Raw genomic sequence first — 18800 nt, forward strand, 5'->3', positions numbered from 1 at the left:
TTTGCGTGACGTAGATGATTATCAGCTGAAAAGCCCCTCATCGCGAGTGACTCGCTTCGTCGCGCGTCATCTCCTTTTTCTGACAAAAACATGGCAGTCAGCTGTGAGTCTGCGACTCGCACCGAAAACGCATGCACTGTGTGAACCTGGTGTAAGAATGAAGTCACCACTGGCAGGGAAGGGGTTAAACTGCCAGAGGGAGAGAGAGAGAGAGAGAGAGAGAGAGAGAGAGAGGAAAAGTAGAGCAACATAACCCCAACTGAAATGCGTTCTTCTTCTGTTTCGCATAAACATAGGCCCGGCCTCTCTCTCTTTTTTCTTTCCTTCTTTCTCTCTCTCTCTCTCTCTCTCTCTCTCTCTCTCTCTCTCTCTCTCTCTCTCTCTCTCTCTCTCTCTCTCTCTCTCAGTGGTGTAAAGTAACTAAGTACATTTACTTAAGTACAATTCTTAGTTGTTTGTACTTTACTTGACTACTTCCAATTTCCAATAGTTTTACTTCTACTCCACTACATCTCGGATCCAAATATTGTACTTTTACTCCACTAAGTATTTGAAAACTTTAGATACTAGTTACTTTGCAGATATAAATGATTATATTATGACACATACATTAATGCACCTTGATCATTTTACTCAAGTAGAAAATGTGAGTACTTTTTCCACCACTGCTTCTCTCTCTCTCTCTCTCTCTCTCTCTCTCTCTCTCTCTCTCTCTCTCTCTCTCTCTCTCTCTCTCTCCCCCCAGCCCACTCATATGTTTCTATTTAAGGCCAGCAGTGTCGACTGCCATGATTGGTGTGTTCGTCACCCCCTCCCTCCCCCCCTCCCCCCCCACTCGTCCCAACGGCAGCCTCCTACCAAACCCAGCGGTGAGGGGAGGCTCCCCCCCCCCCCCCCTCTCTCTCTCTCTCTCTCTCTCGACCCCTTTTTTTGTGCTGCTGTTGATTTTCCACAGATTGAAACTTCTCCGTTCTTCTTCCACTTCTGACTTCTTCGCTTCCCCCCAGCCAGTCCAGTCAGTCCTCCTCCAACCTCCGGCCCGCTAGTAGCTCTCCTCTCTCTCCTCCTCCGCTTGTCCTCCTCTGTTTCTTTCCCTCCGTCTCTCTCTCTCTCTCTCTTTCTCTCTCTCTAACCCCGTCCGTGAAGCCCCCCAGGTCAGTCAGTCAGGTCAGAGTAGGGGTCCAGATCATGACCACCCCCCCCGTGAGGCCGGCCAGCCCCCTCCACTAAGGATGCAGCCTCTTTCCTCTCGCTCCCCCTGTTTTGTTTTGCTTCCCTTCTCCGAGGCGGGCCCTCCTCCTCCTCCTCCTCGGCGCGTCTCCTCCGCGGTCGCCGGGCGGGACGACTTTTCCGCCGCCGCAGCATCTATATGGCCAGCGGACGTCGCCGGGGACTACTACCACCACCACCATGCGCATGCCGGGTCGCAGTGAGAAGCTCGCCTTCTTCTTCTTCTTCTGATTGGTCTCGGAGGCGGCGGCGGCGAGGGCGAGGGGGGGCGGAGGGGGATGGCGGCGACAACGCAGCAGCGTGGCGGGGTCGCCGGCGGTGATCGCCGGTCGTGCCGCTCGCCGCGGGGGGCTCCGTCTTCGAGCGCCGGGCGATGGCTGACCTCCTGCTTCTTCCCCTCAGGGATGGACGGCCCGGAGGCCATGGTGCTGGAGCAGTACGTGGTGGTGGCCAACTACGAGCGGCAGGAGAACTCGGAGATCAGCCTCAAGGCCGGCGAGACGGTGGACGTGATCGAGAAGAGCGAGAGCGGTGAGTCTGACGCTTTGTGTTTTGGTTTTTGTTTTGTTTTAGTGTGTGTGTGTTGGGGTGGAATTGTTTTATACTTTAGGTCACGGGTCTTCGACGGGGGGTCCCGGGACCCCTAGGGGGTCCTCAGAGTTACTACAGGGGGGTCCTCCAAATCTTTGAGAGAGTGATAGAAAGTTTTTTTTTTTATATTAACCACTTGAACCATAGTGTCCATGTTCGGAGAACTTTAGCCACAAATTGCAGATCTATAAGCTCACAACGCCTCGCGCTGCGAGGCGTTGTGAGCTTGTAGATCGGCTATTTTGGTGTAGAGCGGAAAAAGAGAAGACTAAGTACAGAGTGAAAGGTCAAGTTTAAGTATTGACGGTTCAAGTGGTTAAATATCTGAAAACACAAATTGACATGAATACAAAATGCACTGATGTTTGTGCTGTCAAACAATATAGACTATGGAATCTCTGAAAAGGTTGTGGGGGTCCCTGCTTTATCTCTCTCTCTTAACTAAGACCCCTGCTTTAGCTATTGAACAATAGCAGATATACAAGCTCGCAGCGCGGCAGCGAGTGCCACGCTGAAAGCTTGTAGATCTGCTATTTTTGAAGAATCGTGAAAAAGTTTTGCACGTGTGTGTGTGTTTGGTTGGTCCTCCTCTGCAGCGCTCTGGCTGGATGGCTTTGCAAACATTGCACCGCAATCTTGACGTTTGCTCTTTCTGTTTGGCTTTATGGGTTTGCTATCAATCCCTGACGCACGTACGTACGCATGCACGCGCGCACACACACACACACACACACACACACACACACACACACACACACACACACACACATAGCTCCTTTCGGAACCCCTCACTCCACTGCTACGCAGCTCCGAGATGGGGTTCCTACTGGTCGGCTGCCGAAATCTTGTTGTTGGATCCACGATCCGCCGTTAGCGATCACTTCTTACCTTTGATGAACACTCTATCCAAAAAGTAACGGGCCTCTGTGAAAGTATAATCGTTTTACTTTTTAAGCGTGGAACAACCTCGAAGCACTGGGGTGAAATGAAGACTTTATATCGTTCGAAAGACCAGCCGGCTCTGTGTTTTCCCGTGTTTTCCCCGTTGTAGTCTCGCGTGGCCAGACTGTTGCCTCCGCGATTTGGTCAAATGCTCACAGTCAGCAACTGTGAGTCACCAACAACAAGATTTCGGCAGCCGACCAGTAGGAACCCCATCTCGGAGCTGCGTAGCAGTGGAGTGAGGGGTTCCGAAAGGAGCTAACACACACACAGGCATTCTCTGCGTTTGTCTGTGTGTCGCTCTCTCTCTCTGTCTCTTCTCATGGTTGTTTCTCTTGAGACGATTTGTTCCGTTCTGCCCTTTGTCCTCAAGAATCCCCTGCTGCACTCTCCCTCCCTCCCTCCCTCCCTCGCTCACACACAAACACACACACATGCACGCACGAAGGCACGTACAGTACACACACACACACACACACACACACTCCCATCTCCTTAGTGGATCTTGGCGTTACCTTGCTGGTTGTGTTTGACTTGCAGCAGAGTACATACTGGTAGGCAGACGTTGTTTAGGTGGCCAGTGGTTCTCAAAGTGCATGTATTAATGCTGCAGACCCCCATTTGAAAAGATATGCCAGGGACCCCCTTAGGAGTAGATGTGTATGGCGTGGCTATGTAGCAATTATTCTCAACCATTTTCATTTGAAGTTCTGCCGGTTTGACATGCAGGGGGTGTGAACGAAAGTCTGAACGACCCATTTCAGGGATTTGAACGAATCGTTCACGAGTGAACGACACATCACTAGTTTGTAGATCGGCTATGTTTGGCGAAGGATTTAATGGGGGAGGGCAATCTCTCACTGACCCCAAATGTCCCCGTTTCCAAATGCCTCCCTCACAGATTTGAAGTTTTGAAGAACTCCAAAAAAACTAAAGTATTACACTGAGTCTGTATCGTGCGATTGCCGGGAAAGAAGGAATTACAAAATCTCATTCCGGTGACTGAACCCTGCATAATAATGGAATAATGGAAACAGAATAATGTGTTTATTCGGGGCGAGAGTCAGCAGTTCATTTCTCAGCTCACTGCCACCGTTCCACGTTCTAACGTACTGTACGTGCAACAGCAAGCAGGGGTGTCACACCAAATTCTGGGCCCTGAGTACAAGGATTCACTGCAGGCCCCCCATGAATGTTCTTCATGGCGGAGGGGGTTTAACCCATTTAGACTGGGAACGCATTATTACGCGTTATTTTGTGGTTTAACTATTGAAAAATAGTAAATAAGTCTTTGAATATTTCAAATCCTTCTAAGGTTTTTTGAAAAACCTATGTTTCTATGTCAGTGATGCTCAAATATTTTCATGTGAAGGACCCCCAAAATGATATGTATTTGGCTACGGACACTCATCTCAAAATATTTAGTCCCAGGGACCCCCCCAGAAGCTAAATTTGAGTTACAAAAGTTCGCTTAAAAAATACATATATGTGACTAGGTCTGGTACTTTGTTCCTTATGTCTGCATTGGTCATTTTTCTTTTTTGTACAGATTATCCAAGTACAGAATCTAAGCTTTCATATGATGTATCATTTGTTGGAATTGGAGCATATTTGAAGAAGTTATGGATATTTTAAACTTGTTGCACCATAAACCCCAAAGTGCTTAAAAAGCCATTTGAATGCCAGGAACATTTTACACCTCTAGGTCGCCAGAAGTGGGTGTGACAATGGGAGGGACAATAGGTACTTACCTACACCCCTAAATCACTCCCCCAAGTCAAACCACACCCACAGTGGTAGCTGTCAACTTCAAATTTACTTTTATTTACTACAATTATTTAAAACTACTATTTAGTAGTAGACCTGTGGTAATATATTGTGCTATAGTGCTTGCAGCCATGTCAGAAATAGTGGCCAGTGGTCTTTTCTACCTCCTCCCCTCCTTATATGCTCATCCTGTCATTTTCTTCTTTTTGTAGTTTTTATTTTTCACTAAAATAGTGTGTTACAAAATTACCTACATTTTATAATTAAGTAAAAGTATCAATACTGCAATGTAGAATCACTCTGTTACAAGTAAAAGTCCAGAATTAAAAATGTACTTGAGTAAAAGTACAAAAGTATTGGTATCCAAATGTACTTAAAGTACCAAAAGTAAAAGTACAAAATGTTTGAAAATAGCAGATCTACAAGCTCACAACGCGTCGCACCGCAATGCGTTGTGAGCTTGTAGATCGGCTATTTTCAAATAGCCTTGGTATAACATAGGGCTAAAGTGGTTTATGTATGTTTTAAACTTTAGTTGCTTTGTAGATTAGCATTATTGGGCTAAATGTAAAGACGCTACGCTGCGCCAACCGTGAATTCAACACAATCTGCTGTTGAGCCGTTTAACCAATTTGCTACGTACGTCTACACAAACGGTCAGATTACAAAGATAAATTGCTTTAGTGAAGGCTCACGGATGTCACCATAGGGTACGCTCCCGCAGAATGTCCCGTAATGATCGTATTATTTAACGAGGAGCATTTTAATCCGATCGGTCGTCGTTTCCTTAAAAAGGTATTAATGTATCTAAGTGCAGTACACCTCGCAACCGATGGGGTCGCATGGCTGAAAAACAACAGAAAATGGCGTCTGATCGGATTAAAATGCTGTTTATTAAACAATACGAAAGATACGGGTAATTCTGCTTGAGCGTACCATACTGTGACATCTGTGAGACTTCAATAAGCACTTTATCTTTGAAATATGAAAGTTTTTGTAGACGTACGTAGCAAATAGGTTTAACTGCTAAACACGAACACGAGGTTGAAGTGAATCTATTACGTGCGCTGTGCTTTATATAACATCGTCGATTTTTCTGTTTGTGTAACTTCAGTCAGATTGAAGGATCATCTGAACTAATGAACCACAATCTACAGGCTACGCTTAACCGCCTCGCGTTGTGAGCTTGTAGAAGAGCAAAAATAGAGTTTGGTCGCGTTTTATACAACAGATGCCTACGTTAGCCTGCAGCTAAGTGCATGAAGCTAACGCTATAGCGTATCTCGCATCTCGGCCACTAGTCTGTAGTATAACAAAGCCCCGCTATTCTCGAACGCTTCTTGCCTTTTGTGAACATTATATCCAAAAAGTAAAGGTCCTATGCCGGTCTCTCATCTGTTTACTTCATTAGCGTGGAAGAAAATCGAAGCAGCTTGTTGAAATAAAGTTTATATCGCTCATTTTTGTCAGCCGGTCCTTTGTTTTTAGACATGCTGCCTCCCCTGGTCACGTGGTATAGACACAACGAATAATAGAGGGGAAAATAATGCAACGGCTGACAAAATGAGCGATATAAACTCTTTATTTCAACACGCTGATTGGATTTTCTTCCACGCTTGAAAAGTAAACAGTTGAGAGAAGTGTATAGGACCTTTACTTTTTGGACAGAATGTTCACAAAAGGTAAGAAGCGTTCGTGAGCGGTGGGGCTTTATTTTTTTACCACAGACGAGGCTGAGATGTGAGATACGCTGTATAGCGTTAGCTTCCCACTAGCGCCGGCTGTTCCATTGCGAGAAGACATCATCGCTGTCTTTCTTTGTGTGCCCGAGAGCGACTCAGAGAGTCAGATCACGACGTATAAATCAAAAAATAAATCCTTCCAGAATACTGTCTTCTGCAAATCAATAACATTAGCGAGATGAAGTTAGTCAGACTGAAGAGTGTTTACACACTAGATCCAGATGCACCATGCTGTATGGGCGGTGCTCAGAGCGTGAACACGAGTGAAACCTGATGAACAATGGATTCCGTCGGCCAATCGAAACTAATCTAAAGAGCTGACTTCTCCGCCTCCAGAAACGGTCTGTAATCTCTCACAAAGTAAGGCAAGTTTACTACACTAGTGTTAACATTTGGCAACCTTAACAAAGATATCTTATGGAATGAAAACATTCTAATATATTCAAACTGTCTTAATAGAAAAAAAAACGAAAAACGAAAAAAAAAATAAACCAATCTTATTTTAGCATTTTCTGACTTTTAAAAACGGCGACAAATGGACCTTTCCACCAGCACCAGACACATATTCAAAGATTTGCACACATTTTCACGACTTTTCAAAAATAATAGGTCTACAAGCCGAGTGCCGCGCTGTGAGCTTGTGGATCTGCTATTTTTCAATAGCTAAAGTATAAAATAACTAAGGCCCCTCCACCATGGGCCCTAGTAACTCAGTCCCACTCCCCCCCCCCCCCCACCCTTGTGACGCCCCTGGCAGCAATCCCCGCGGCGTCGCATCTCGTTTTCCATGCTTAGCCCGGTGACAGCCAGCAGCTTGCACGACTCAAGAGATGAGCAGCGCGGTTACAACAAGCCTTCCAATGTCTGCAACAGCGCTTCGCCTAGAAACGCTCGACATGTCCTCCCCCCCCCCCCCCCCCTCTTATCTGTACACTGATTGTGCGTGTGATCGCCCCTCTCTCTCTCTCTCTCTCCCGGTACATCTTCTGTTGCACATCTTTGAGTAATTACGCGAGTTAATGAGTCACTTTTGCCATCGTAAGGAGCTTTAAGCCATTTAGGCCTAGGATTATTGAATGCTTTAGCTATTGAAAAAATAGCAGATATAAAAGCTTGCAGCGCGGCACCGTTTTGAAAAAGCCGTGAAAATGTATGAAAGCGAACGTGTGTAACTAAAATTTTGCTTCTGGGGGTGGTCCCCGGGACGAAATATTTTGAGATGGGGGTCCGTGGCCAAATACATATCAGTTTGGGGGTCCTTCACATGAAAAGGTTTGAGAACCACTGACATAGTAGTCTATGAATAGATTTTCAGTAGTGTGTACTTAAAGGAGTAGTTCACCCCCAAAATGACTTTTTCTTTCTGTTGATTAACTCATGCCATGGAGACTTGAGTTCAATAATATTTTTTGGTTGTATTCATCGCATTCCTAAGACAAAAATCAAACCTCGGTTCGAAGTGAAGCGGTGAATTTTTATTCTATGTGTTCTAGAGCTTTGAAATCTGTGTTCTAGATCTATACTTTCTATGTGCTTTAGTTCTATACTTTTATGAATTCTGAATGAATGAATGATTTTGTCTAGAGGGCCAAATTGTCATGTGAAGCTTGACCAATCCTCAATTCTGCATGTACGGTACAGACATTCTCACTCCTTGAGGATCTATGGGAATCCTCAAAAAAACAGGTACGGGACAGACAAAGCCACTCCTTGGAAGCGGCTTTCACCGCTTCAAAAATGTGATTATAGTCAATTTACCCCCATTGATTCCGGATGGGGACCATCCAAATGCATTTGGGTCCCCAGTTAAAATATGATTATTTTGGGGGTCACAGCCTGAAAAGGTTGAGAACCACTGGCCTAGAGATGCTTGTGAGGCTTCACAACGTCATCCCGTTGCTGACGTTGTGCTGTCAACTCTCACTTAACGAGGATTTAACTTAGTTTTTTATCCTCATCTCATCCAGTCACCACTCGCCAGAAGCCCCTCAGCAGCAGCCAGGATGTGTGTCATTTAAACATCGTGTTTCATGAATATTCAACAAATAAAGCGCTCTGTTCTCATGCCAAGATAATATAGAATTACGCCATACGCGACCCCCTTCCCCCCCTCCTCCCAGCTGTTGCCTGATCACATCGGACTTGTTCCGTACGCGAGGAGGGATTTCGGGTGACGCTATTGAAAAGGAGCATTTGAGTTGAGCTATATACTTTGCTACAAGCAGTGGTGTAAAGTAACTAAGTACATTTACTTAAGTACAGTTTTGAGGTATTTGTGCTTTACTTGATTAGTTCCAGTTGTCAGTACTTTTACTTCTACTCCACTACATCTGGGATCCAAATATTGCACTTTTGCTCCACTACATTTATTTGAAAACTTTAGTTACTAATTACTCTGCAGATATACATTATAATACCACAAAACATACATTAACGACTTTAGCCCTATTTTATACCTGCTATTTTCAAACACTTAGTACTTTTACTTTTGGTACTTTATAAGTACACGTTGGTGCCAACACTTTCATACTTTTACTCAAGTACATTTTGAATTCCGGACTTTTACTTATAACGAAGTATTTCTATACAGTATTGATTCTGTGAGTACATTTCCCACCACTGGCTATTGAAAAAGAGCATTTGAGTTGAGCTATGCTTTGCTACAAGTTGTCCTCTCCTGGCCCAGAAAAGAACTGGAGCAACAGCAACAGGGGGGGGGGGGGGGGGGGGGGCAAGATGAGGCTGATGACGATGATGACATCAGTAGAAGACTACGCCAAGTCAAACACATCGGAGCACTCGTATAAAGCTACAATCCCCCAGCCCCCCCTTCCAAAAAGGCTTCTCCTCATGCTTGCATGCCGGCCCTCAGGCTGTGCAGTGCTTATTGCCTTTGACAGTTTCAGTGCAGCGACGGTTACAGTGATTTTGGGATTGCCGTGCGGCCAATTAATTAGGCCTCAATTTCTCAAACTTCTCGTGTAAGCTCTCCAACTATTTATTCCCCCACCCCGGTTGCGTACGATCGCAATATCGTCACTGTCGGGTGGAAACCTTGTATTATGTACGAATCTGTTACTTTTAAGGGACTGGGGGAGAAAAAATAACATGTGCTCCAATGGATCCAGTGCAGTCATTATTAAGTAAAAAAAATGTCTGAAAATAGCAAAGAACCAGCAGGTCTATAACGCGTCACTCGTTGTGAGCTTGCAGACCGGCTATTTTTGCAACATTTGTGTGGCAGTAGTAGGGCATTCATTTACGGAAAGAAAAAAAAACATGAAAAGTTGAAATATGGACGAGGTTTCTGCCCCGACTGCCCGACAAGCCGCTTGGAGGTTGGCTATTTTTGGTACTTGATAGAAGTTGATACCACACTAAACTAAACATAATCAAGTGAATACTGGAGATGTGGTGTAACGGCATGGATTTCTACACAGAGAGGGCAATTCTTTCAACATAAGATGCTGCATTCAAGTTCTGGAGAGTTCGGACAAGTCGATTCTCTTGAATGCTGCCTTCAGGTATGGCATGGAAAGAGGGCATTTGCATTTCTTTCACCATAGTGAACTGCATTCCTGGTCTAGGGAGAGGGCACTTTTTACAGACGGGTAAAAGGGCAGGGGCTCAAGCCCCTCTTTGATGTCTATGTGTGCACGTGCCTGTCTCACACGCTGTCGTCACTAGAGTATCAGGTCCACAGTGATGCGTAGCAGATTTCAACGAGGCACAATTAAAATGGATACAGCAGCAGTTTTTCTTGGGTCCTGCACTCCTGACCTGGTCCTGGTTCAACCGAGCAGAGTGGGATGTTGTTCAAATTCTGGGCCCCGGGTACAAGGATTCACTCACATTTTGTGCTTTAACTTATACAAGCTCGTAGATCTGCTATTTTTGAAAAATCGTGAAAATGTGTGCAGAGTCTGAATATTTCAAATCCTTCAAAGGTTTTTTGAGAAACCTATGTTTCTATGTCAGTGGTGCTCAAATATTTTCATGTGAAGGACCCCCAAAATGATATGTATTTGGCCACGGACCCCATCTCAAAATATTTAGTTCCAGGGACCCCCCGAATACAAATTTGAGTTACAAAAGTTCGCTTAAAAAAATACATATATTCAAAGATTTACACACATTTTCATGGTTTACACACATTTTCACTCGGTGCTGCGCTGTTAGCTTGTATATCTGCTATTTTTCAATAGCTAAAGTATAAAATTGTTATAATTAAGGCCCCTCCACCTTGGGCCCTAGTAACTCAGTCCCACTCCCCTCCCCCCCTTGTGACGCCCCTGTGGGTTCAACCGAGCAGAGCGGGATGTTGTTCTTATACCCCTGTGAGAAGTTATTGGCCTCGCAGGCTCATATTCACCACCTGCTGTTCCACTGTACACTGTCAATACAAATGCATTAGGGATGGGACGATATGAAAATGTCATGTCACGATTATTGCGACCAAATAAATCGCGATGTGCAATATTAATCGCGATATCCCCAACATCCATTATCCTGGTGGCGTAACATTTGCCAAAAAATAGCAGATCTACAAGCTCACAACGCGTCGCAATGCAATGTGTTTTTGGCAAGGAATTCCGTAGAGAGTGAAGAAAAGACTGTATCAAGTACGTTATTTCCAGGCCAGTCTTACCAATTATCAAGGGTTTAAATGGTACCAGATGATATGCAGCTCGAAAATAAAAGGTGAATTGATCCGATTATCGTGATTATTGTGAGTGTTTTTTTTATCACGATAAACAATAATAACGACTATCATCTCATCCCTAGCACGCGATGTCTAGTAACTAAACCTTTCAAATATTTGTAGTGGAGCAAAGGTAGGCTATAATATTTGGATCCAAGATGTAGTAGAGTAGTTACCTTTGAGAGAGAGAAGACAATGTTGCACATTAACCCATTTAGGCCTAGAATTATTGAATGCTTTAACCAGTGAAAAACAGCAGATATACAAGCTCACAGCGCGGCACCGAGTGCCGCGCTGCGAGTTTGTAGATCTGCTATTTTTGAAAAAGTTGTGAAAATGTGTACAAATCTTTGAATATATGTATTTCCAAAGCGAAGGTTTGTGACTAAAATGTTGCTTCTGGGTGGTCCCTGAACTAAATATTTTGAGATGGGTGTCCGTGGCCAAATATTGCAAATAAATATAATTTTGGGGGTCCTTCACATGAAAAGGTTTGAGAACCACTGACATAGTAGTCTCTCCAGAACAGACTAACTGAGCTCCAGTTAAGTGAAAAGGACCTTTTCTTTGACGATGGCTGGCCAGATTGCTGACATAGAAACATAGGTTTTTTCCAAAAATCTTCAAAAGACACTTATAGAATCGGGTCAAAATGCTAATTTTCACGATTTTTCAAAAATAGCAGATCTACAAGCTCGCAGCGCGGCACTCGGTGCCGCACTGTGAGCTTGTATATCTGCTATTTTTTAATATTTAAAGCATAAAATATCGCGTCATAATGTGTTCAGGCCTAAATGGGTTAAGTTAACCATCTGGGGACCCCCCAACCCCCCTGGGGTCCCGACCCACAGGTTGAGAACCCCTGCTTTCCACCACTGATAAAAAAGACAGATTTACGGCGGGTTCAGGAAGGTGGACGGTCACGCCGGGTGGAATCTTCCGGGCCGTGTCCTGTGTCTTGTGTCTGGGCCACTGTCCTGGAGTGCTCCCTCATGGTTCCTCTTCGGACATGGGAACCATGGAGCGTCTGGACTGAGGAATGTCTCGGCTGGGAAAAAAAACTAATTCTAAAACTAAACACGCATGACCAAGAGAAGTCCCATGCACGGCCGCGTGCTGTTGGGCTAAAAGTAGCTTGTTTGTGGCCTGGTGTTAATTTGTGTCGACTAACTTCTTTTCACTGAGCAAAACTAAATAAAAACTAAGCTATGATGACTGAAACTAAGACAATTCCGTCAACAAATAAAAACTAGACTAATATGTTAGAGATCTGGTAGAACTAAAAGACGAGTCGGTTTATGTTCGGTTGCACTCTGAAAGTGTAAAATCAGCCATTACAATGCCATTAATGCCCGCCAAAATACATTTTTGTCAACAAAAATCTATCAACTCTAGAGTCGACTATCTCAGTTTTTTCTTTTTCTTTTTTTGTACATTATGTTTTATATTAATGTCATATTTTCGTTAAAATCTTGCAATATCCTTATGGCCCTTATGGGAGTTGCCGGTTTTAGCAATCTTGTATTAATACTTCAGGCTTCTGCAACAATTTGGATAACAATAAAATCAGTATAAAATCATGAGTATCCTGTATTGGCGTATGAAGAACATTAGTGGCAGTAATAGCCGCGTATGGAAAAGGACTTACGTTGCGTCATTCCAAACACGTAAGGCTATAATTCAGCAAAAAAATCCTGTTGATGTCCTTGATAGACAGGGTGCGGACGATCTCACGAGGTGCAGACAGCGACGCTGATCTTTTCTCGCCTCAATTTTGCCCTCTCGCTGAGTCCCGGCACTGCTAGTATGGTGGCATTGTGCCGTTCTGGTCATCATCATTTCATAAAACAAAATGAATTGGAGTTGCATGGGATTTGCCCTTCCATTGTGTGCGATCAAAATGCGGGGGGGAATAATGTAAGAGTGAAATAAAATCCCCTTTCTTTCCACCGTTTCATTACCCGAGCCTAATGGATCTGCCAGGAGAGGCTTGATGCTGAGCTGCAAACAAGATCCGCTGGGTTTAGGGTGCCGACCAGGCCGCAGAGCCCAGCCGGAGAACCCATTTGAAACGCAACATTTCAGCCATCCTCATCGCCAGGGTTTGAGGGGAATTTGTCACAATTGATCTCAAACCGGTCCTCCTAAAACTTGTCTTTATTTGATTTCAAGGACACTTATTCGTACACTCTCAGAGTTAAAGACCTGTATTGCGTCACTGTCGGGCAGAAACCTCGTATCTCCAAGTTTCAAATGTGTATGTTTTTTTGCGAAGTAAAGCCCTGCTTCATCGGACAAGGCCGTCGCACAAAAGTAGTGAAAACAGCCGATCTTCAAGCACACAACGCCTCGCTGTGCAAGGCGTTGTGTGCTTGTAGATCGGCTGTTTTCACTAGTTTAGTTCATTTTTTTAAATGATAAAAACTAACGGTTTCCACTCGACAACGACGATTGATCTCAATTTTGAAACCCCACCAAAGGAGCCCTGAGGGTGGGGATTGGGGACCCCCAGATCCATGTTGATGACATGACTTTAGAGATACTGTGTACCGCTTTGTGTGATTTTAGGGCAAAATCTGTTGGAGCAGTGTCCAAAAATGTGTTTTGCAATAATCAGCCTCATGGTGGCGCTAGAAGAGGGCCATGTGAGAAATGAGGGGTGGAGGTTGTGGTTTGGCAACCAAGGAGTGTGTGTGCAAAGTTTGGCATGGATAGGGGCAAAGGTGGCGGAGATATGAGTAGGGCAAAAGTGTGACGTTACGTTACGTTGCGTTACATTACGTTACGTGACGGACAGACGGACGGAGAGCCGGTGGAGCTTTTCATAGTAACTGCGACCTCACGGTCGCAATGACAAATTAAACATTGGTCAAATTGTCAAATATTAGAGGCAGAAATTGTGAAAATAGCCGATCTACATGCTCACAACGCCTCGCAACGCGAGGCGTTGTGAGCATGTAGATCTGCTATTTTAACAATAGAACCGTGTTATACAACATGCCTCAACTCTTAGTGCTCGTCAGGGTGGGGGGGTCCCCAGTTAAAATATGATTATTTTGGGGGGCTCGCGGCCTGAAAAGGTTGACAACCACTGCTCTAAACAGATTAGACTTCTCGCTGCCTGTCCCATAGACTACAGCCCTCTTGGGAAATCATGAAGCTCAAACGGCCACTTTGGAACATTTGTAAAAGAGGTTTTAAACTTCAGAAATACAATTCACCATAGAGACCTTTTTTTTAAGTAAACCTCCCCAGTTGGGCTTTTTAAAACTCTTGAGCAGGTAAAAAATAAAAAGAAGAAAAAAAAATAAAAATAAATGAAAAAGGCCAAGAACACTTGAGGTTTTGGCCACTCTTCATCTCTGCTGCTCAGTCACGTGCAAACATAGACATCAATGGGGGCTTGAGCCCCTGCCCTTTTATCCGTCTGTAAAAAGTGCCCTCTCCAGACCATGAAGTAAGCCATTTACCGTTGGCTGATTTACCACTGTTTCAGGGTTGTGGCACGAGGCGAAACCACGACCCTCGAATGGTAAATTGCTTTTCTACCACTTCTACCATATAAATGAAAGAAAACACAGTTGTAACTTGCACGATTATTTAGTTATACAACTGCAACTCAACAGTGGGCGGGTTCCATGAGCCAACTCAAGGTTGTTGACTGATTTACCACTGTTTTAAGCCAATCAGAATCCAGTATCTGAACATGTGACCACAAAAAGTGGTAGAATTGAGTTTTTACTACGGTGAAAGAAATGCAAATGCCCTCTTTCCATGCCATACCTGAAGGCAGCATTCAACAGAATTGCCTTGTCCAAACTCTCCTGAACTTGAATACATCATCTTATGTTGAAAGAATTGCCCTCTCTGTGTAGAAATCCATGCCCTTACGCCACATCTCCAGTATAGACTTGATTATGCTTAGCTGCAACGCGTTGATGAGCTTGGAGGTCTGCTATTTTCGATATTTCCACCAAAAGGCCGTTTTAGAAAATGTCAGCCCCTGCCTCTCTAACATTCTCTGCACGTCCCTGCTGCTGCTTGCTGCAGCTCATGCCAGTCTGGTTTGGCTGACCGTGCTCGTTTCTAATATGAAAGTCTTTTCCCTGAGATGTTGCTCGGTCTGTACGGAGGGATAATTGCGCCAGACATGCTGTTAGAAATCTCTGGATCAGCCTCCCAGACCACATGAACCCTAGCATCCGTTCCTTTTCTCTCTCTCTGTGTATGTGTGTGTGTGTGTGTGTGTGTGTGTGTGTGTGTGTGTGTGTGTGTGTGTGTGTGTGTGTGTGTGTGTGTGTGTGTGTGTGTGTGTGTGTGTGTGTGTGTGTGTGTGTGTGTGTGTGTGTGTGTGTGTGTGTGTATGGGGGGGGGGGGGGGCAGTCGGCAAAAATAGCCAGTGTACAAGCTCACAAGGAGTAGCATGGCGACGTTGAGAGTTGGTACTGTAGATTGTTCTTTTTGGAGCGGTGAAAGCGCTCCCAATAGACAGGTATGTCCGTGGGTATGTCTGTGGGTGGGTGGGTGGGTGGCTGGCTGGCCGTGTCCGTAGCCTGGCAATACCTTGAGTGGCCACACACAACACACTAGTTAAAGGAGGGGCGCTGTTTTGTGCAGGCCAGGCACACTCAACACACACACACACACACACACACAGGGTATAGCTGCTCAGATTCACCGCTCCACTTCGAACCGAGGTTTGATTTTTTAAGATTAAAAGAAATTGTACTTTTTACTTTACTAGTTCCAATTGCCGGTACTTTCACTTCTACTCCATTACATCTCATGGCATGTATACTACTTTTACTCTGCTACAATTATTTATTTGAAAACTTTATTTACTATTACTTTGTGTATTTTTTTAAGTAATAATTATTATTATTTTAAATGTATATTTACCACTTCGGCCGTATACACATTTTGGCCATTTGAAAATAGCAGATCTGCTATTTTCTTTGGAATTTTTGTTTTAGTCATATTTTAGTCACCTGAAATGTTTTATTGTTAGTCTAGTTTTAGCCTACAGTTGATTTAGTCAAATCCAAAAATGTATCTTAACAGGTTTTTGATAATGTTGTAAATAATGCCTCATTTATACTTAGCTGCATGCCAAAATAGCAGATCTACAAGCTCACAAAACGTCACAATTTGCACAGGAGCGTGTTGTGAGCTTGTAGATCATTTTTCATCATAGTTTTAGTTTGATGAAATCAACACTGCACTGGTGAAGTCTGAGATGAGATTCTCTATTCAAGACGCGGTGCCATAGTTTTGTTCTTTTTCTGGTTTTCATGTGTCTATGAGGTTGACAGTACTTCATTAGACCCCCTGGTGTGGTTGTTATGAGCAATTATGTATTCCTTTTGTATTTGAGGTTTCTTCCTGGAGGCTGACACCTTGTGGGTCAAAAGTGCCGATCCAAAAACACAGATAAAATGACATCATAGAATCATCCCCTCCCCTTTTACCATTCACCCAACACTGTGGGTGTGGCTATCTTCAGCTGGGTCACCACCCACCATGACAACCAGGCATACTAATGAACTGGTGGGTGTGGCCACATAATAAAAACCTAATTTTAACTCTTTCTGTACACTTTTTTGGAGGATATCTTCCTTCTAGTATAATCATAATACCTGATAATCATGTTTTTGGGGGTGGGGGAATCATGGCACTTCATCCTGAAGCAACGCCGTTATTAGACCGGTGTATTTTATGATGTCGTCACACAATGACATCGCAACGTCATCATCATAACACGTAATTACCCTATATAACGAACCGTCGAACGAACAATAGCGCAGAACTCCACTCGACTTTATAGAGACTTCTGGAAACTAGCTCGCCTTACCGCTTAAAACAAATACCATTATTTTACTACGAAGAATCAACCAGGAGCAGCCATGGTCAATATACCGCCACGGTCAGCGAGCAAGAAGGGCTCGACGAGGAAATCCGCGAAAGCAGGAACGAAGACGGGCCACAGGAGGGCGAGCCGGAAGCAGAGCTACGCCATCTACGTGAACAAGGTCCTGAGGAAGATGGAAGGTATGGAGGAATTCAGGATGACCTCCAAGGCCATGGCCATCCTCAACTCCTTCCTCAAGGACAACTTTGAGCGCGTCGCCAGCGAAGCCTCGCGGCTGGCCCAGCGCAACCGGCGCTCCACCATCTCGGCCCGGGAGATCCAGTCCGCCACCCGCCTCATTCTCCCCACGGAACTGGCCAAGGAAGCCAACGTCGACGGCACCAAGGCCATCAACCAGTACAACAACTCACGTGTTTAACTCGGCGTGGTTTTCAAAGTTGGCGCCCAACGATGGCCAACTGGAAAGAGGAAAATGACTAACGCCACTAACCCAGTGGAGTAAGCTATGGCAGTGGTTCTCAAAGTGGATATTCCAGGGACTCTGTGGGTTCCACTTTTGGGGGTCTAAATGGACCCGTGCAAGTCTGTAACTCTGACGGTGTACAAATGGAACCAAATGAACCCTTTCGGGTTCATTTGGTTCCATTTTGTACACTGTCAGAGTTACGGGGAGACCCTGAAATTTGAACGTTTGAGAAACACTGGCAACATGACTGGTGTCGCGCGCCTGCAAGACACCAGTCATGTTGTCATACCTTAGCAACAGGCATGATGAAGTAATTTTTTTTTCCTGTAGCCAAGGTATGGCAGTTGCCATACCTTGCCATATCCAATTGACGCCTCTGGGGCCACCACTGGCCAACTGGAATGAGGAAATTGGAATAAAATAAAATTAATTCATAAAAATGTATTAAAAAAAACACAAAAACAATGAAAAATAGTGAAAATAGCAGATTTACTAGCTCACAATGTGTCGCCATAAAACACACATACGACCTGTTAGATCAGCAACTCTATACATCTGCCTCTGTTCGGGATGCGAACCGTGGCCTACATCATGACACAAAGCGCTCGAGGTTTGCAGTGCGCCCACTAAATGTCCAGGCTCTGAAGCGTGGCCTACATCTTGGCACAAAACGCTCAAAGTTTTGTTGCACGCCTAGGGTCACATTGGCCAAGCTTTGCGGGACGCATAATGAAAAAGCATAACTCACTTAACAATTAAAAAAAAAATGGGTGGCCCACAGCCAGACACTATCGCTATGTGGGGTCCTTGCCATGGTAAACCTTGGAAACACCCGTTTTAACTGAAGAGATGGATCATGTTTTTCTTGTCAAACTAAAACCACGGAAAAACCAGGCCACGGATGGTGCAAGACGGCAAAGACAAAAGAGTAGGTGGGCGACAACCTGGTGATGCAAAGTGGTCAGGCAAGCAGAGCCCTCGGGGGAGGCCGGAGGACGGTCCGAATCCCCACACTGACATCGTGGGGTCAGTCGCCCCCAGGGCAGGCAGTCTTGGATCTGGGTGGATCCACCAGAACTGAAGCAGTTACAAGGCTGTCATCCAAAGGACAGAGGAGGAAAGCTGGCATGTCAAGGCTGTGACCATGAACAAGCAGGGCACCGGTATGGTGGGACATCACGCAACAAAGGGCACTTAAAGAATTGTCTAGCCTCCCTTGTCAATGGACGGGATAGATTTTTTTTTTCCTAGCTCAGATGTCTTAAACTGGGGGCCCGGGACCCCTAGGGGCTCCCCAGAGTTACTTCAGGGGGTCCTCCAAATCTGTGATCTGTGAATCCTTTTTTATGTTAACCACTTGAACCCTAGCGCCCATATTCTGAGAACTTTAGCCGAAAATAGCAGATCTACAAGCTCACAACGCCTCTGTAGATCGGCTATTTTCGGCAAAGAGGTTTGGTGTGGAGGGGGAAAAGAGCAGACTAAGTACAG

The 18800-nt window shown here is 44.8% G+C and overlaps 1 protein-coding gene across 1 annotated transcript in view; it reads left to right on the forward strand.

Moving 5' to 3' along the window:
* Positions 1 to 18800, forward strand: part of sh3pxd2aa (SH3 and PX domains 2Aa) — a gene marked incomplete at both ends in the record, with an annotated part of 311051 nt that overhangs the window by 210071 nt on the left and 82180 nt on the right. The window contains one exon of the mRNA XM_080721366.1: positions 1633 to 1761. Within this exon, the coding sequence (XP_080577492.1) occupies positions 1633 to 1761 (129 nt within the window). The remainder of the gene's footprint in view (positions 1 to 1632; positions 1762 to 18800) is intronic.

The sequence above is a fragment of the Nannobrachium achirus genome, assembly GCF_963921795.1.
Source record: "Nannobrachium achirus genome assembly, chromosome: 3".
In the NCBI taxonomy this organism is placed as follows: Eukaryota; Metazoa; Chordata; class Actinopteri; order Myctophiformes; family Myctophidae; genus Nannobrachium; species Nannobrachium achirus.